The sequence below is a fragment of the Anguilla rostrata genome, chromosome 10, assembly GCF_018555375.3.
Source record: "Anguilla rostrata isolate EN2019 chromosome 10, ASM1855537v3, whole genome shotgun sequence".
Lineage (NCBI taxonomy): Eukaryota > Metazoa > Chordata > Actinopteri > Anguilliformes > Anguillidae > Anguilla > Anguilla rostrata.
Window position 1 is genome coordinate 12,229,102 of NC_057942.1, and position 19,007 is coordinate 12,248,108.

General features: G+C 43.1%; 3 protein-coding genes across 3 annotated transcripts; all 3 read left to right on the forward strand.

The window, feature by feature from the left end:
* The first annotated feature begins 356 nt into the window (after positions 1-356).
* Positions 357-11,355, forward strand: hps4 (HPS4 biogenesis of lysosomal organelles complex 3 subunit 2). The gene is made up of 13 exons (XM_064354157.1): positions 357-654; positions 1,322-1,434; positions 3,331-3,421; positions 3,680-3,823; positions 4,171-4,278; positions 4,787-4,903; positions 5,088-5,182; positions 5,459-5,531; positions 6,699-6,811; positions 7,021-7,861; positions 8,599-8,725; positions 9,701-9,812; positions 10,698-11,355. The coding sequence occupies exons 2-13, from the start codon at positions 1,403-1,405 to the stop codon at positions 10,867-10,869; spliced, it is 2,025 nt and encodes a 674-aa protein (XP_064210227.1). The 5' UTR covers positions 357-654; positions 1,322-1,402; the 3' UTR covers positions 10,870-11,355.
* A 1,481-nt stretch (positions 11,356-12,836) lies between these two features.
* Positions 12,837-14,836, forward strand: si:ch211-170d8.2 (uncharacterized protein LOC571755 homolog). Its single transcript, XM_064354158.1, has 3 exons — positions 12,837-13,633; positions 13,906-14,056; positions 14,194-14,836. Exons 1-3 carry the CDS (start codon positions 13,219-13,221, stop codon positions 14,543-14,545), a joined length of 918 nt encoding a protein of 305 aa, XP_064210228.1. The 5' UTR covers positions 12,837-13,218; the 3' UTR covers positions 14,546-14,836.
* Positions 14,837-15,676: 840 nt separating this feature from the next.
* On the forward strand, positions 15,677-18,235 carry pop5 (POP5 homolog, ribonuclease P/MRP subunit). The gene is made up of 5 exons (XM_064354165.1): positions 15,677-15,811; positions 16,405-16,547; positions 16,755-16,904; positions 17,253-17,336; positions 17,772-18,235. Exons 1-5 carry the CDS (start codon positions 15,792-15,794, stop codon positions 17,882-17,884), a joined length of 510 nt encoding a protein of 169 aa, XP_064210235.1. The 5' UTR covers positions 15,677-15,791; the 3' UTR covers positions 17,885-18,235.
* Positions 18,236-19,007: the final 772 nt, after the last annotated feature.

Consider the following 19,007-nt stretch of genomic DNA (forward strand, 5'->3'; position numbering starts at 1 on the left):
GAAACTCATTAACCTTTCCCCTCAAACACTTTATTCAGAGCAAGGCTGGCTTTATTAGTGTGATACATTTTGGAACATCCACTGCTGCCTGCTTTGGGTATTATTTGGTCTGAACATTTTCATTTTGAGATTTGATTATACTGGGTGTTCGAATTGTCTATATTTTTTCTGGCAGTGGGTGGTGCATTGTGACTTAGTACAGGCCTTTGGAGCAATTCTGTTTGCATATTGAGGTTTTGGAAATAAAATTTTTCCAACTCATGTTCCGTCTGCATTTGTAAACCTGGGAAAATAATTTCGTTTTAGAAGAATGGGGATAACAACGAGGAAACCAATCCGCTCTGTTTGTCCTTGCGGGTCCTTGTACTACAGGAAGGTTCTCACATGACTGCGTTCTTGTGACTCGCATTTAGTCTACTTCAATAAGTCGAATGAGTTTAATGGCGAAGTGAAACAAAAAACGTTAAGAAATAGACAGTGCAAAACTGAATCGACCTAACACAAAGTTATAGTTTTGTTACTATTTTTAAGCCGGTTTGCCAAATTAGCCGGCTAGTTAACTGCTTTCCAGTGGAAGTTACTAGCTGACTAGCTATCAAGTTCGCTTCTGTTCTGTTGAACGACAGCTTCGCAAACTGGTTCGCAGGGAGAGAGGTAATTATATATAATTAATCTTAACATTATAACAATCGGCAAGCTACGTATTTTTATTTATTGCTAGTTGTTACAATGGAAGATGTTTGAACTTAGTTAATGGCTAAGTCAGAAAAGTTTGGTAGTTGGAAAAACCTTAACCAATCACAATGAAATTGGGAGAATCGGATCTCAAGCTAGCTGTCGGTACGTTTGCTCACCTCGGTAAAGAACTATAACGTTAGCTCGTGCAGTGCATCGTTTTGTGACGCACCCACGAAACGTCACTTCGCTGTGTAGCTAGCTTCAGTGTTAGCTGGCCAAGTCAGTGGACCACAATACAGTATTTGGTAATCGTTAGCAGCTGACGCCGCGGCGCTGGTTTCACAATCTGTCAGCTAGAAAGAAGTTGGCGATTTGGAAAACAAAAAGCTGTCAAAGCTTAACAAACATTCCTGTTATGAAATATTTTGACTCGCGACAACGTTACCTTTATGCCACACGGCAGGTCCAGCCAATATGCAGAATTAAGCGTTTCCGACCACAGCACAGTTTATTTGTATTTTAGATGATGCAAAAAAAATAAAAAGTACATTTCTTCACTTTAATGTGGAATTTACAGTTTGTTGAGCATTAGTAAACAGACATTATTTGCGCGACACTAATTTTTGACCACTATGCCGACAAGAAGAGGGATGGAAAAGGAAGGAGCGAGGGGGGCTGAAGAGGGCTGCCTTTGAGAAACGAGTCACTGGATTTTCCAACCCTCATGGCTGAAGCCGCTACACCGGATCCGCGATGGTGAGGCTAGTATATCCGTCTCTCAGTGTCATTAGATTGCTAGCAAAACCATACGCTTTCAAATTCCTTTTGCCAATGCCAAAGAACCATGCATTCCTGTTTATTGTCCCCCTACATTTCGTGGTCATACTTTACCAATAGTCAAAAGCTTCCAGCCTGTACTTCTCAGATTGTTCCATAAGAATCAATTCACTGTACCATACACTATAGGTCCTAGGTACTTAACTATTTGATAAGTTTTTATTGTGTTGGAAAAAGTTTTATTTTCATAACCATGATGAGAATATAAAATCTCTTCGCTGCCAGAGTTCAGGGTTAACAGGTTTGAATGCTGTATTTTAAACCATAGGTAACTTAATCTTTGGAGTTCGCCCTTGTTTTGTTATTTCGTAATGTACAGCAATGACAGTGCTATACTACTTTATTAGCTGTACAACGCTGTAAAAGTAGGCTATCTAACTGGGATGTTCAGAGCAGGTAATCTTTGGTTACTACCTCAAGGGTAAATATTGGATGAGAAATTAATATCATTTGTGAATGCTAAGGTATCTCCATAATAAGTGTCTTGGCTACTTGGAAAACATTTCTAATGATAATAAGTATGTAATGAGACAAACTGACAAATTGCAGATCACAACACATTGAAGGATAGTTTGGTCTCATTATGCAGTTTTCTTGTGGCTTTTTAACATTACTCCAGTTCATTGCTCATTTACTTTTACATTAATCTAGCTGTCTCCCATGCAGATAGTCAACTGAAACTGAAGGGCTGCAGCAGACCCTAGTGAATGTAACTTCAGTCTGAACTTTTTGTTTATTTGTGTATTTACTGTTTTTGGTTTTTTGAGAACTTCAGTTATTTAAAGTAACAGTTAGGAAAATATTAACACTTAAATAAATTAATAGATAGGCAGTGCGTACCATTTTGTTTCCCGCATTCTTCTAGATTAAATATTTTAAGACCTGAATATTAGATTAGATGATTAGATTAGATTCAACTTTATTGTCATTGCACAGAGTACACATACTGAGACAACAAAATGCAGTTAGCATCTAACCAGAAGTGCAAAAGAAGCAGTAAAGTGCAGTAAGGTGTATGTACATATGTATAATATAAATATAGAATATGGAATATGAAAAGCTAAGTTATATACAGTATCAAAGTGAATAAATATGAAAAAAAGATGATAAATATGAATACAATATGGTATAAACAATATAGACAGTTATAAACAGTATAGACAGTGGATAGATATATGTTAAACATGTTATCAGCAAGGTGCAGCAGTGCAAAGTTCAGTCATTGGAGTAAGTTGAGTGGGGGGCTGGGGTTCAGGGGGTTCAGGGGGGTCCAGGGGGTATCCGGGGGTGGGGGGGGGCTATCACCATGGTGCAGAGTTCAGCAAGGTGACAGCTGAGGGGAAGAAGCTGTTCCTGAACCTGCTGGTCCTAGAATGGAGGTTCCTGTAGCGCCTCCCAGAGGGAAGGAGGGCAAACAGATTGTGGCTGGGGTGAGAGGTGTCCCTGGCGATTCTGTGTTGCCATACCAAACTGTGATGCAGTTGGTGAGGATGCTTTCAATCATGCAGCGGTAGAAGTTCACCAGAGTCTGAGGAGACAGATGGGCTTTCCTCAGTCTCCTCAGGAAGAAGAGACGCTGGTGAGCCTTTTTGACCAGGGTCGAAGTGTTGAGGGCCCAGGAGAGGTCCTCGGAGATGTGGACGCCCAGAAACTTAAAGCTGGTGACACGCTCAACCTCCGTCTCGTCGATGCAGATGGGGGTGTGCGTGCCTCCTTTGGTCTTTCTGAAGTCCACAATGAGCTTCCTGAAAGAGGTAGAATATGCTGTGCTTTTTCACCTTCTGACTGAGAGCCGTTTGGTCTTGTGGTGCCCAGGTGCTGTTACTTCTTTCTCTACGATGGGTCAAAGGTCAAGGAGGAAGGTGACCCAACGAGTGCAGGCATCTGCTACTTCTACCCGACAGAGGTAGGTGACATTATGGGAGGGGGTGGGCTCTTGAATGTAACTATGTATTGATGTAATTACAAATTTACCACTGCTTCGCAAAATGGTTTATTTGGGAATATTGTCAAATTAAACGGCAAGGAAACAACAGATAGGACCGGTAAGGCAAAGGGATCATTGATCTGTGAAAGAGGAAGAAAAAGAGAGACAGGGAAAGGAAGAAAAGAAAAGAAAAAACAAGTGTTAGGCTGACTGCCAAGCCTTCTCTTTCTCTCTCAGACAGCAGCGGACCAGCAGGACCTGTTGTGCGGGCAGCTAGCTGGTGTGTGCCGATGCGTGTCCGAACTTTCCTGTTCCCCCGTGCGACTGCTCCGGCTGCGCAGACGCAAGTTTGCAGTTTGCACAAGAGGGGACTTCCTGTGGGTGAGCAAAAGAAGGGGAGGGGTTTTATTTTTTGGTTTTGGTGTAAGGGGGCTGGGTTGCTGTACCTACAGGAGGAGTTTGTGCATTTTACCAAATTGCCAAAGATTGCAGGTTCCAGTCCCCAGCAGGGCATCTGCAACTAATTTATGCTGCAATGACATATCAGGCCTGTTACAAACAGTTAATTTTGCTGCCGTCTGACAGTGCTTCAGTCCTCTATGCTGCCCTCTCTTTCTCCCCCTTTCTTCTTTCCTCATCTCCTCCTTACGTTCTTCTCCTCTCTGTTCTTTTCCATTCACTTGGCCCCTCTTATACACTCTCATCCTCCTCCTCCACCCTGCTCCCAGGCACTAGGATGTGCAGTAGACATTCCAGACATCAGTATCCATGGCTTTTTGGAGCAGCTCATAGGTCTCTTCTGTTTCTACAATGGCCCTGTTCGAGAGAGCTACCAGGTGCAGTTTTTTCATTTCACTTTAATTGATTTCCGGCATTCTTATCCATTTCCTCACATAGTAATTATTGAGAATGAACCAAAGTATCATCCTCAGTAAATCTCAATGCAGTAGTTATATCTGCCTCCCCATGCTGTAACTCGTTGGACATGTTGTACTGTATGTCAACTAAATTGTGTGCTCCCCTTCATATCCTATTAAATTTGTATTTTAATAACTCAGTATTTTGAGTTCTTTGAGTGTTTTTTTTTTGTTGTTTTTTTATTTAATTTGATTTGTGAACCAGATACTGTGTCACAAAGAGTGCAGTTCCCATCTCTTGCTATTATTATTAACATTGGGATGCATTTTCTTCCATTAGATTTTTTGTCTTCATAATTATTTGTTTATTGTTTTTTGCGAGAAAACCATTTTATTCTGAGTGGTTTACTTTCTCATTAGTCTTTAATGCTTGGGAGCAAATCATTAAACTGATTGTTCTCATGAGCCAATGCGCTTCACCCCAAAGCTTCGCAGTAAGGAGGAGTTGGCAGCACAGTGGGGGAAGTACCTCTCTCACCTGCAGGGCGGCGCCACCGAGCTCCATCACATCTTCAGCTCCCTGCGCACCATTGATTCAACACATGTATGTATTTGCTGTGTGGATGTTTTTTTGTGGAGGGAAGCTTGGGAGGAGTGGTTTATAGAACCCTTTATTACCTATGGTCTGATTTCATATTTTCTTTCTGGATCATATAGTTGTGATGATCGGTATTTGTACCTGGCCTTCGTGGTCTAATGGTCATCGGTGACACCTCTCTTGCTTTCAGATTGACCCTCTGCTCCTGCTGAAGGCTGCTCTTATTCTTCAAGCATGCCAGCGCTGCCCCCTGGTGTTAGCGGGCTGTATACTGTACTGTGGCAGGTAAGCAAGCCTATGTATCTGCCCAGCACTGCATCTGTCTGTCAGAAAATACCCCAATTAGTTCACAAACATTAGAAAAGCAATACGTCATGAGCAGGGACTGAAAAGGGGGACAGGCCCCCAGACCCGAGGAGGCAAAATCAGTCCTGGTTCCTCCGGTGGAGAACAGGCTTCAGTTCATGAGTTCTGCAAACAGTTCCTGAGTTCCAGAAATCGCCTGTGGTGGAAAAGGGGCTTTTCTGATCTTTCTCTTTCTGTCTCTCTTGTCCTCTCTAGGGTTGTCAGCACACAGATGCCCCCTGACCTTACGGCAAAAGTGCTGGTTCACGAGACCGAGGCATACAGCCAGGTAATAAAGCTGACACACCTCGCACGTTGTTTGGTTTGTATAGACCCCTTCAGAGTTTGTAAACAGTAATGATGTAACAAATTTGTGTTTGCATTTTGGCAACAGAACAGTGTTGGAAAGCAAGTTGAGTGACTATGTGAAACTCCTGAACTTGCAAGACTGGGCTAGTTATTGTAGTAAACTTACCCGACCAACCGGTGAAAATATTCCAGGTCCCTTCGATATAATCGAATGGGGCATCATGTTTACTGGGGCACGATGAGTGCCAGTGTGAATTAATATGGCACATATAATATATACACAAAACTTCTTAGCTAGCTCAGGGTTGATGTTCAATGTAAAACAAGCGTTCTTTACCATACATTTCAGCTTCTGCAATGACAAGTTGATTTAGATTTTTTAAACTAGCTGCCGCGTGATTGGTGTGAACGCTAGGCAGCGTTGCCAGATGGAACGTAGAGCAATATCACACTGAGACTTAAAAATTTCATCAGATCACATTTTACCACAAACTATCATACATAAAGATCTGACCTGGAAACATAGCCGGAGTGTAGGTCACTGATGGGGGCTACTTAACGATTGTGGACCTGGGCAGAATGGGCTCTTTTGATAAGCTTAGCTATTTTGCCCAGGTTGATTGGGCGTAGATGTTTTTGCAAACAAAACACATTTATAAAAGATAAGAATAGATAGTATTCATATTTTTGTCGCTGATATACAGTTCCCTACACAATTAATGGCATCACAAATGAAGATGCTGTCACTGTTATATTTCATGAAGATTGAAACTTGATTTTCTGGAATGTGAGTGCTGGGGACCTGTGCCCAAGTAGAGCTTTAAGTCTAGCAATGCCTCTGGTAGAGGATTTTACAGAATGGTTCCTGATTTGTGGCCAGATATATGCACTTTTTTGGTTGAGAAACCTAGCATATACACAAATACAGCTGTAAATTGAACCGTCTGACATTTTCTGTATTTAAGTAGTTGTGAAAAAGATGTTGTATGAACCAACTCCCTCCCTGTCAGTCCACTTTCCATGATAACAAAGCCATACTTTCGTTTCCATGCATTTGCATGTTTTTGATGACGTGGGCAATGAAATGGTCTATATGCACTCTTTAGCTTTTGCAGTTGCCTTCACATCTTCTATTCTCTGCCACTAGGATCTGGCCAATGGGGTGACTCCTACGGAGAGCAACGTTACTTCCATTCCTGTGTTCCTGACCCCCTCTGAGCTCCATGCTCTACGGTGCCCCCCTGTGGACTGGGCATGCAGGTATTCTCCACAATTGACCGCTCAATCTCTACTCAGTTTAAGTATTACAAAGAGGAATGAAGATGTGTGACTTCGAGGATGATCAGTTGCTCTTATCAGTCAGAAAATTCCTCTCACGCCCTTAACCATTCTTTCCATGGCGCTTTTTCCCCCTCAAATTGGCGGCCATTTCTTCAGCCTTAGCCTTACACATGATTTCTCTCCTGTAGGTCTCACTGCTTACCTCTGCAAGCTAACCACACCAAGAAGTCCCGCCTGTCGCGAACACTGTCCGACACACCTGATCCTGAATCCGGCCTGGACACCACGTACCGCACCTCAGACTCCCACCAGACGGTGCCTTGCTCCACTCCCTCCTCCGTCTCAGACGACCCGTGCTTCAGCCCGAGCCCCTCCCTGTCGGTCTTCGGCGATGCCCCTTTCTCTCAGGACCACTCGGGGTCATGTGATCAGGTCCTAGCCAACGGGACGCTGCAGCCAAGCATGCAGGAGAGATCAGGGGCACAGGAGCAGGACGAGGAGATCTTGGGCGCCCCTCTTCCTGCTCCTCCCCTCAAGGGTGAAAATGGGGAGGACTGTGAGTCACATGACAATGGTCATCAGGGGGGAGGCGGTGACAGTGACGGTTCAAAGCGACAGGACGGATGTGGAGAACAGGGACAGCCTGCTAACGAAGAGCCTGGAAACCAAACTGGGCCGCAGGGACCCAGACAACGGAGTGATGAAGAGCAGCTGGAAAAGATTGACCGGCAGGAGCCAAATGATAATAAAGGAGGACGTGAGAAGGATGGTGGCAGAAAGGGAGAGGAGATGGGCAGGAATACAGAGCATAGGCTCAGCGGTACAGGGGTACGGGGGGTTTGCAGTGAGGAGTCCCAGAACAATGAGCGCATCCAAGGAGGCAAGACCCCACCCTGCACGCCTGCCCTTGGAGCCCTGCCACCCCCCCTGGTGGCCATGGCACTGTATCAGCACAGGGTGCGAGGGCTGGTGCTGGCTCTGCTGGTGGAGCCAAACTTCCAGAGTGACGCCGCGGCCATGGAGGAAGTGGTGAGGCTGGGGGGTGGAGATATAGAAGCAACTTGTCAGAATGCAAAATGGAAGCAGATTATTGGTGATCTAAAATTTCAGTAGACTGCATTGCAGAGTAACCCATTCATTGTACAGATAGAACCTGCTGACTGATTTGCTTCTGAATAATTGTGACTACAGGCATTTCCTTGTGAAATCAACCAGAGCCCATCGATCACTACTTTTCAATTATGTTACCCAAGTAGAACACAATAATGAAGCTGTGCATGTTAATGGCTTTCGTGCACCGTCACGCCATTGGCTCTTTCAGAGCTAGCTTGCATAGCATTGAGGTTCATTTTAAAGCGCGACTGAGACCCACCTCTTCAGGCTGCACCTCTCCCATCCTCCCTTCCCCCTGTAAATGACTAAACTTAGGGGTGTAACTAGGCAGCTGTTTAATAGGTGACTTAGTTGATGCGCCAGTCTTAACGACTACTTGTATTTTATTTATTTTTATTTTTCCATAGATTGCGTTGTTGCCGTTCTCGTTGTTAGTGTTAATCAGTTTAACCACCAGGGCCCAAGTTGAACTATGCGGTTGTTCCCTGTACTTGGACCGGTACTTCTCTCTAGGGGTTTCGTCATACTTGTTCCTGGTTATGGTTATACACTTTGTTGTACGTCGCTCTGGATAAGAGCGTCTGCCAAATGCCTGTAATGTAATGTAATGTAATGTAATTTGCTGAGTGAAATGTCCCCTGGTGTTTCTGCAGCATTACAGCAGCCTGGCGTCCCTAAACGGGCTGGAGGCCCACCTGCGCAGCACCACAGCAGGGACCCCAGGGCCCCCCGGGGGGTACACCTTCGCACACCATGACTGCCTGCAGAACACGCTGACCAGTGAGAATCCCGTCGGACCTTTAGCCTGTGTTACCATGCGTGTCTCCTCCCGTCTGTGAGCTCGTCTGTGCTCATTCTCTCTGTTTTTGCTTGTCTTGACCATCTATCTTTCACCTCAAAACATACTTTGGCTTCTAGATTTTGCTGTACATCTCAATCTGGGTTTTTTTTAGGCTGCTGGTACGTCAAGCTGATGAATTGAGGCTTGACAGAATGCCCATCGTTTGGGACAAACTAGCATTTTAGTATCACTCATGCACATATTTACATTGAGCTTTGTTTTAAATTGGCTCAAAGTTATGCTTTCTTGTTTGAATGGCCAAAAGTTACAAATGCAACAGAATGATATTGCTGTACAAAGTACAGTGGTGTGTACAGCAAAATGATGCCTCCGGAGCTTGTATGTTTTTATAATCCTTCATCACGTAATACACGATCGCCCCTCTGTCAGCCGTTTCAAAGCCGGCAGGTCACCAGGTGTTTCTGTATTTATTTACATATCTTACATCGCATCAAACCAATTGAAATATATATTTTTTTAATTCTAGAAAGTGATATATTCTTTTAACTTGTAACTTTGTGACTTGTTCCTTTAACTGTAACTATCATGCATGTGTAAGTGGAATTTGCAGTTGGCTCAGAGATTTCTGGCACATCTTTAGGATTCTGCATGCTGAATCTTGGCAAGACAGGTTCTGTCGTACCGCCCTTATTTCCAGCCACCCTATTACATTGGCCATTCAGGTCCTAACATAGCTAGTTACTGGCTTTGTATAGAAGAGGCGCTATAGGGGTTTATTGTTGAATGTCCCTTCCTGCCTGTCAGTGCGGCCGTAAAGTGGCCCTTCTGTGCAGCACTGTGACCTGCGCCACTGCAGCCGTAAGCTGTGCTGCCTGCGTGCTCCGTCGCCCGCGCGCGCTAACGAGCGCACTCACGTCTCTAATCGCCGCTGCCGCGCGTGTGTCTGCCCGCAGCCAACCTGTCTGGGGGGGCGGGCGGGCCCCTGGAGCGCTCCTTTGTGAGGGCCACCTCTCTGCTGCACTCCCATTTCTCTCAAGCTGTCACCCTGCAGGAGGCCATTGTCAGGTCAGAGCCTGGGCCGGGGGAGGGGGGGCAGTGGGGGGGGGCTGGGGGGGCAGTGGGGTCACTCATTTCAGCCAGACGGGGGAGGGGGGTGCCGCTGGCTTTCAGAGCAGCGTGCTGTACGTCAATGTTCAAAGCTGCGTGTTCTAAATCAGTGCATGGTGTGCGCGTGTGTAATTACAGTCTTTGGAAGTGCTCAGTTTTGAACGTGAAGCAAACAGTCCTTGTAGAAACCTCAGATTTAACAAGCACTTAATGTTTGCAGTGGGCACTTAATGTGTGAGTGGGGGAAAAAAAAACTAGAAGCACGTGCAAAAAAAGTAAATGTCATGTTTAATTAACCATTCATATAAGAATCACGGGCTCTGTGCTGGTGTCGTATGATGGCTAATTAAACATAATGTCTTTATTTAGTGTGGTCCCTGCTTATTTAGTTGGCTTTGAATGTGGAAAATGCAAGGTTGTGAAAATGCTTGCATTCAAAAAAAAATTTAAATACTAAAACTACTTGAATTTTTTCCTGTTGGCTTTTAAATTTAATGCAATTCCATGTTTTTTCTTAGTTATACATCACATACAACAGAAATCCTAACTTGTAATTATCTGTAAATTAAAATGCATGACCATTGTTTTCCAAAGCACACCATCCCTCGGACCAACTGCTTACAATTTGGTGGTAATATCAAGAAAACCTTTTTCGTCCTAGAACAGTCCTTGAATTTTAGATCAGAAACACTTTTAGACTGCTGTATAATGCCTTAATGCAGTGTTGTTTTTGGCAGTAGGGTGTGTAGTCCTGTGTGTTGTCATCCAGTGCGCTGCGTGTTAACGTGTGAATGAAGGTGTCCCGTTCCTGTGCATAACGCAGTGCGTGACGTTGTGTATCAGGAACGCGGGGTCGGCTGTTTACGGGACCCGCAGTACGGCCCAGGAAACGTACTTCCTGCAACAGGGGGCCACGGTGAGGAACTCCGGAGTGCCCAACCCCCAGGACAGCGCCTTCTCCCTGCCCAGCAAAGCCCGGCACCGTCTGCTGAAGCACGGCGTCAACCTGCTGTGACACGGCGCTGAGAGCCGGGTCCCGCATCATTTCCTGCTCCGGGCATGCTGTCACTCACGCCTACGCACTCTTATAGTCCTTTAAGTTATTACCTGTCTGTCAAACATGTATATAATGTACCCGCAAACATGCTGTAATGCTGCGAAATGCTGAAAAGCTATTTCTTCTGTTACACACTTTTTTTTCTCTCCAGTGCACTTCAACAGGTATCTTTTCTTTTTACATTTATAACTAAGAGAGAAGGAGGTAGTCACAAAGTTTGTTGAGAGGCAGTGGTTTTCAAAAGCAATCCTCGCTATGAAACTGCCACCATGGCTGAGGTGACTGAAGATGTGTGATGATTATCAGAAATCTGAACTAAGCATGGCTGCAGTAAAAAGGTTGACAGAAATAAAATCATGTTGACAGAAATAAAGCAAATAATGAGACAAGATGCCTACAATGCTGAAACCTCAATAAAGCAAAATAAACGATGCTGTTACTTGACATGCATTTTTCCATTTTGTTATATGTGAATGTCCCCCATTTGAGTAAATGAGTAAATAATGAATGTGCCTGTGAACGTGTTTTTAAATGGAAACCTCTGCATAGATCCAGGGAAGGAGAGGGGGAATATGTGCCCCCCAAACTTTGGCAAAGCATAAAATTCTCCTAACCCCCCCCCCCCCTCTCTCTCTTGGGGTAGATAGCGCATCTTCTGAGCTCACATGCATCATATATAAACTGTACATAATACACTGAATTAAAGTAATTATCCAGTCCCCCACCACACACACACACATTATGCAGGAATGTGGCAGGCCATTCACACTTTCTATAGCATGGCTGTCCGAGCCTGTCCTGAGGTTATCCCACTCCTGCAGGACTGTCCGTTCCCCAGAAACTCTGCCAGAGAATTCAGTCGTTCTGTCTGTGGCTACTAGTTCTGCAGAAATCCTGCAGGAGAGTTCCAACCTTAGATCTCTGAATCTTACCCTGGGGGTTGGGACTAAAGCAAAAGGTTTGTGGTGATATAAAAGCCTCGTAGATGTATACATTTTATGTAAAACATGAAGGTTGGTTTAAACATTGTAACCTTATTTAGTAATGTCTCGTTTCTCTTCTGTTGGACAAATGAAAGAGCTTTAATACGTGTTGCAATTTATAGTAATATCAATAATGTGGCAATCATATTGAAATGTTAATTGTGTCAAGCCAGTGTACAGTTAAGCCATGTATGATTGGTCTATGGATACCGTCAACATTGTCACCAACATCCCATTGAAAGCTGTGCCTCATAAAATGTATAAACATGTAACCAGTAAGAACGCATTGACCAAGTGGAGTCATTAATAGAATATTTATAGTAATTTCAGCACATCACATTAAGGTAAACTGGACAAATGGGGAAAGTCAAAATGGATTTTGTTGTGTCTGTCAAAAACTGCAGGGAGTTCCACATTTATTTAGAACGTTACAGCTTTTCCTTGAGTGGGCCCTATGTCTGAAATAAGTCTACTTTCACAAGCAGTTATATCTCAACAGCCTATTTGCACTTCAAAATAATGCAGTGGTAATTTACCTTTATATGGCACAGGATGATTCTGTCGTTTCCACTTCTAATACAAATATACTGAGAAAAGCAACTTTTACTTTTAACTGTGCGACATCTGTTTAATATAAATTCGAGAGTATGTTGCCATTTAACTCGCATGTAAGACCAGTTTATTCATTAATCCATGCGTTATCATGGTAATTCCTAATGTAGCTACTGCTCAACCTCAATGCATAGTGAAGGTTACGTGTATTTATGAGTTGAAATAACAAAGGTAGATGTAGGTTACCTTGTGACTGAGTGAGGCTATAGAGAACGTAAGAGTCGCGGAGGTCCGGACACTACATTGCTTGCGTGCTATTGGTCAAATGACAAATAAAGTTTTATTCTCGTTCTGTTGCTGTTGGTTGTCTTGCAAATTAGTTCGATCTTAATGGTCCAGATATGGCGTAATTAGGGTCATTAAGGCTCCAGCTGAATGTGAATGGTTTGGTGTCGCCGCGTTTAGAGCATCTTATTATGCATACACATTGAGAGGGTCAGTTGGGGGTGCAAATGGGTGGGATTGTGGGTACGAACAAAACAGGGGGAGGAGAGAAGGCCGACATAATTCAAATTCAAAGTGGCGAAGTGTCTCCATTGTCAGAAATGAGGCGTACCCATATATAGCTAATCACAGCGTCATGCACTGCATTTCAAATAACTGCCCCGCACAAAAGTGGAGTCTAGTCAAACACTAAAGCCATACTGTTGGCTATACCTGGTTGGTTACATGAGATCGGACTACCTGAACAGACGCGCATATTCACACAGCCATGACCAGGCCCGGCTACACACGGATTGCTCTACTCTTTTTAATTACGCTGGCCGGGACCACCGGGGGCCAGTGTCGTACGCTGCAAACCTGGATTTCCAAGTCCTCATTTTTTCCTGACGGACATGATGTCTTTAATACATACGTCCAACCGAGACGTCGGCGGCGAGACACATTGGAGACTCAACGGGAACATTGCGCGCTCTTGGCTGCACCGTGGATGGAGTCAACAGGACATTTCGAAGGCGAAGGACAGTTATACAGGCTTAGGGTGCTCTCTTTGTCGGAGGAGGGTCCACGGCGTACCGTCTTCCCCGAGCAGCCGCTTTTTCGTTTCGTTCGACGCGTTTACCGGTGCTGTCAGATGGGTTTCCATTGTCGGGGAGTAAAGGGCATTCAAGGCAGACTAAATGGAGGTAAGGTATAAGGTTAACGTTGTTATTATGCCGGCATGATACAACCATACTGTGACAGTTACTGTTACATTAATTGTCCAAGCCTTTTTCATGTTATTAACATGGCATCAAAAATTATAGTTAAGTTGACATGGTTTGTATTTTTTCTGATATTTGTGGGATAAAAAATGAAAAAATGGAGTAAGGAAGGAGCATAAAACAATGGCATATAAAGCAACTGACCAAGGGAGTATGTATTCTCAGTTTTTCATTCTCCTGCTCTCGTTTTTCAGGCTCTGAAGTGGAGTTTTTGCTCAGCGCGGATGTCCTGTCAGTGCCTGTGGTGAGAGCTGAAGTGCATCTTCACATTGTAAACCCAAATCACCTTACAGTGGAGCCATGGCTGCCCGCTGTGGCAAAGCGTGATAAAAGATCATACACACGGTAAGGCCCCTGTCTTACAATCCTACAACTGTTTTATGTATCTGCATTTGTAACTTTGTAACTATGGCTGTCTGTGTGTGGAAAGGGGTCATGTGCCTTTTGAGACATTTGTGTTTTACTCACTTTCAACTCTGCAGGTACAGCATATGGTCAAAGGATGAGGTGGTGGAGCTGCGAGTCGACCTGCTGTTCCTTTTCCAGAGCCTCCAGGCGGTGGCCAGGGGTGTCCAGCGAGGACCCGGACTGGCGGACCTCCGAAGGGTGGGGCGCCTGGCTAGGCTGAGGGGAGAGAGCCTGGGGGGTGGTCAGAACCCTTGGTCTCTCCAGGACACCGATGGTGAAATGTGGGGGGGAGGGGAGAACTTTCTGAGGTCTGCTCTGGAGCTTGGCCTGCTGCTGCACTGCAGCAGGGGAGGGGCAGAGGTGCCATGTGCGGAGAATGGTGTGAGCCTTCTCCACGCTCCTTTCATTGCCCTCTCCTACAGATAGAACCTGCACTCTTACTCAGTCCTCCATTTCCACATCTCCATTTGCTTTCCTGGGCCTTACCTGCCATTTTGGAAGCTCTGTGCACTCAGATCTCCCAAAACTCCATATCCCATAATGCCATAATGCCTGGGTAATTGCACTTCAGTAAATGCTTGAATATTTTAAGTTATATTAAATGTTTTTGTTCTGTTGTTTGTAACAATGTAGTTTTGTAAACCTGTAAATAGTGTATATAACCACATAGCTTATATCAACTGTACTTTTGTTCTTATTAAAATATGTTTGAGACTATCATTTGTGGTCGTGTCATTGTTTTTTAAAACAAGGAGTCAATGAGTCCTGAGAAGTGGCATTTGTGAATGAGACTATCACAGGAAATGGCATGGAATAATCAATGTCAGTGGCTGAGAATAATTGCAGTATCAGTCTCCATAATTGTCCTCTCTGCTTTCGAGTTAAATATGTTTCCTGGAATAAAAGGAAAACAACAAAGAAAACCCATTCATCATATCACATCTTCCTCAGGAAATCAAAGTGCTTTAAAATATGGTGTCTAAATTCACTTATCATAAGTTTGTGAAGCTTGAATGAATTGATGTGTTGTTAAAAAAAGCACAAAATTTTGAGAGAAGTTTCCCTGTGCTATCTCAAATATTCAATCGCGTGCTTTCATTAGTGCTTGCATGTCACTGAAACTTAGACCTGTAATAACACTCGCAAAGAGAAAGCCTTTCAAAATATGCAACTTTTGTGGTTGCATATAACAGTGTACAAATAGGCATTTACAAAAGTTTATACTCAGTTCGAAGCTTGCATTGCTACTTATTGGTTAAGCAATCTATAGCAGACTTGTGGATTATTATGAGAAAGCATATACAGCACCACACATTAAACAGGACAGTGCCATAAATACAGAATACTGTAAGTCTGGTTAACACCTCCAGATAACAAGCTTGTTGAGCCTCTTACAAATGGCCAGTTATACATTACTGTTACAATAAAGGATGATTCGAAATAGAATGTGTGTACATTGCTCGAAAGTGTCTGAAATCACAATAAGATCCTCTGGCGCCATCTTTCGTAAAATAAATGAAATTGACACATTGTTGTCATTGGGTCATTTTGCTGCCAGTCATAATTAACCACTCGTTTTTCCTGGATAGTCGAGCTCTGTTATTGGCCAATACAGATTGGCTACCGGAAGTCAGATTGGATGGTGTAGGAAACTGAACGCACGCGTTTCGGGATGGTGCGTTACAAATCCAGGTAGTGAATTTGTTCATTGTATTTAGGAAGTTCATACTGTTTCAGAATCTAGTAACGTTAACTACATAATACTGGCATAGGAAAATTACATTAGTATATCATAAGATGTAGCAGTATACACCGTAGATGATTGCTGAGATTTCCAATCAGTTGTAACGAAGTCAGCATATGAAATGTTTATGTTAAATTATTTAGATTGTTTGCTAGTTTCATTTACGATAATAAGGCTTATATTGTCAAAAGTTATGAAAAGGAAACCAGAGTACCTTCGATAACAATAAATTCTGTTGCGGTAGATTAGTTTTCCAGTGTGTCTAGCAAGATCACGCGTCGCTAATTTAGTAGTGCTGCAGTGTCCAAACTCGCCTCCAACAACTAATACTAGTTTGGGCTACTTGGCTTGCTATTTGCCTAGGATTACATTGTTTCGTGTGTTAAATGACATGGATTAGGGAAAGTCTCAAATGAAAACTGGACTGTTTTCATGTGAAAAAAAATGCTATTTCTAGGAGTACTGTGCAGCTTTCAAGTTGGTTTTAATACGTTAAATGTGAATGTGTGTGTTGTGTAAAGATGATTCTTTCTTCCTGTAGGTATCTGCTTTGTGAGTTGTGCGTGTCAGAACAAAGTAGTTTGCAGCTGTTGGATGACCGAGCTGTATTCACGGCGGTGAGGGGAGCAGTGTCTTCGGCCCACGGGGATTACGGGGCTGCTCTCTGCAGAACCTCTTTTGCAGGTGTGGCAGATAACAGCATAATATACCGTATTGTAACAAACTGTTACCACTTGCAGCATAATTTACCGTATTGTAACAAAATGTTACCAGCTGTAGCATGTATTACCACTGAATATATATTACAGTTTTTCCTAATTTGGGGAATGAACTCGCTACCTCTGAGGTGACAACTTAGAGGTTTTATACTGTTGTAACATGTCTCCTCAGTGAAATACCTGAATGCCCACACTGGAGTGGTGTTCCTGCGCTGTCGAAAGAGGCACTACAGACTCCTCTGGTCTGCATTACCCTTCATTACCAGTGTGGAGAACCGAGGCCAGAGAATCCCCTGCTTCATTAACTGCCTGCATATTGGAGGTGATATCCAGATGGCTATCTTTAGATCAGTACAAATGCTAGATTTACTAGTAAAGAGTCTGTCATATTGTAAACTATATAAAATGGTAGACCCGACTAATTTTTTTAAAATCCTTGAGCATATGTACATCACACACAAACTATGATGTTTTAAACTCATGCAATGTATTGTCATTGTCTCACATTTTATTAGCAATCAAGGGATTGTATTTGTTGTGTGATGGTATTTGAATAAGTGACCATGTTATTTTTGGATGTTAATTTATGGGATATGGTAAATTGTGATTAGTAGTTCTTGCTCACATTTGCCTCCAGAATAACAGCTCTTTTTTTCCCCTTTCTGTGCAGGGACTATTCGCACGTGTCAGAAGTTCTTGATCCGATACAATACTCAACAGCTCCATCGCATGCTCAGGCTTTGCCACAGTGAGGGTGGGTACCAGGCTCTGATGTACATGCATGTGGCACATGATCATCTGAGCTTTTCATCCCAACACAGGAACTCCCTCACTCAACTCCACCTCCTCAGTTGGGTCGTTGAAAGATCTCTGGCACAGCACTTATGTGAAGAATAACTAATATTTCACAAAGGTGGACGGCAAAGCCTATTCAAAGCAGCGAACTCAAACACTCTCTCTCTCTCACACACACACACACACACACATACACACTTGCTCCATTGAATAATTTTATCAGATATGTAGAGCAGTGAGAGACCCTAGAATTATTAAAGATTCAACTGTACTCACATTATGACTCACAGAAGATGGGCTGAATTACCTGTTTTCATTGTTGTGTCTTTGTTGCATACTGGAGTGGGGCACTGTAGTTCTGTTTCTTGAACTCTTTGGTTTTCTATTTGTGCAGCGGAGAGGTTGGAGGTGCGCAAGGCTGTGCTGAGTTGCTCTCTGAAGAGTCTTGAAAAAGAGGAAGAGGATGAAGATGTATTTGGGGATGAAGAAGAGTGGGGGAAAGGTTAAATTACACACACTTACAGACTGGTGGTACTGTGGCCTGGACAGTACATTTTCAGCCATGGTTGGTTGAAAGCAGGTGTCTAAAAACAATATATATGGCCAAAAGTGTTACTTTACTGCATTACTTTGTACTGAAATATTGATGCCTAATAGTGCACTGCAGTACCCTACCCACGACAGCTTAGTACTTCACTGTGCGGGGGATTTGGCCATCTAAAATTGGTTGGAGAGTAAATCCAGTCTAGACTTGCATCTGAGATGTAGAGCTTCGTGGGACTTTCAAAGTTTCAGTTTTGGTTACAACAATGCAATATTGTATTTAGTGGTGATTAAAAAAATGTAAGATAATGTGTATTTAAGGATTGTTTCTTTTTTCTTTTTTTTTAAGAAAAAACTATTGCCAGCTGATGTTTGGCTCAGCTACAGTGACAGTTCCAGAAACATTGACACATTTTATTTGCTGTATTTTTCTGAATAAAGAAAATAACATTCCAAAAAAAACAAAAAACACTTGACCCAATATAAATTTGCTCCATGAATTAATTACATTATTAATTCCTAGCCGTTTACTGCATTTACAAAGGAATTGCATTGTTATTTCAGAGGTATAGTACGTATAGTAGTTGACCTAAATGGAGAAAATTTTACATTAAAAATGTTTCCACACAGAATGGTGCTTTCCCTCCCCATTATTCTGCCTCACGTATGACTCATTCATCCACGTCTATGCACAGCCGAAACTGTTGATAGAAATCCAAGTGGAATAAACTGGAATATTATAAATGAGGAATACGGATCAGGAAACTGAGAACGTGCTCATTCAGCAGATCTGAACATCAAAAGCAGAGGGTTCCTGCGGGTGTTCCTACCAATAAATGTATATCTGAAAAAGACATTGTTGGGAAGCAAAGTACTTTGGGCGTGTGGGGGAAGACTGTGATTGTACTGCTAGTCTGTGAAGTGAGTCGACAATGACCGAAGGTGTATCCGCACGCTGTGAAACACCACAAAGACAAATCCATTTAAACCATGTTTTATATTGCTCACACGCGGGGATATTTGTTTTTACGATGTAACCAATAGCAATTAAATAAAACATTATGGGAAATGGAAATTTATCTATGTA

What these genes read in the sequence shown, in the direction of transcription:
- hps4 (XM_064354157.1), top strand. Translation starts at nt 1,403, where the DNA reads ATGGCTGAAGCCGCTACACCGGATCCGCGATG. An exon ending in CAAGAGGGGACTTCCTGTGG is followed by an intron (nt 3,824 to 4,170) that starts GTGAGCAAAAGA and finishes CCCTGCTCCCAG; the next exon opens with GCACTAGGATGTGCAGTAGA. An exon ending in GCACCATTGATTCAACACAT is followed by an intron (nt 4,904 to 5,087) that starts GTATGTATTTGC and finishes TCTTGCTTTCAG; the next exon opens with ATTGACCCTCTGCTCCTGCT.
- si:ch211-170d8.2 (XM_064354158.1), top strand. Translation starts at nt 13,219, where the DNA reads ATGACCAGGCCCGGCTACACACGGATTGCTCTACTCTTTTTAATTACG. An exon ending in TCAAGGCAGACTAAATGGAG is followed by an intron (nt 13,634 to 13,905) that starts GTAAGGTATAAG and finishes CTCGTTTTTCAG; the next exon opens with GCTCTGAAGTGGAGTTTTTG. An exon ending in GATAAAAGATCATACACACG is followed by an intron (nt 14,057 to 14,193) that starts GTAAGGCCCCTG and finishes TCAACTCTGCAG; the next exon opens with GTACAGCATATGGTCAAAGG.
- pop5 (XM_064354165.1), top strand. Translation starts at nt 15,792, where the DNA reads ATGGTGCGTTACAAATCCAG. An exon ending in ATGGTGCGTTACAAATCCAG is followed by an intron (nt 15,812 to 16,404) that starts GTAGTGAATTTG and finishes TTCTTCCTGTAG; the next exon opens with GTATCTGCTTTGTGAGTTGT. An exon ending in CTGCAGAACCTCTTTTGCAG is followed by an intron (nt 16,548 to 16,754) that starts GTGTGGCAGATA and finishes ATGTCTCCTCAG; the next exon opens with TGAAATACCTGAATGCCCAC.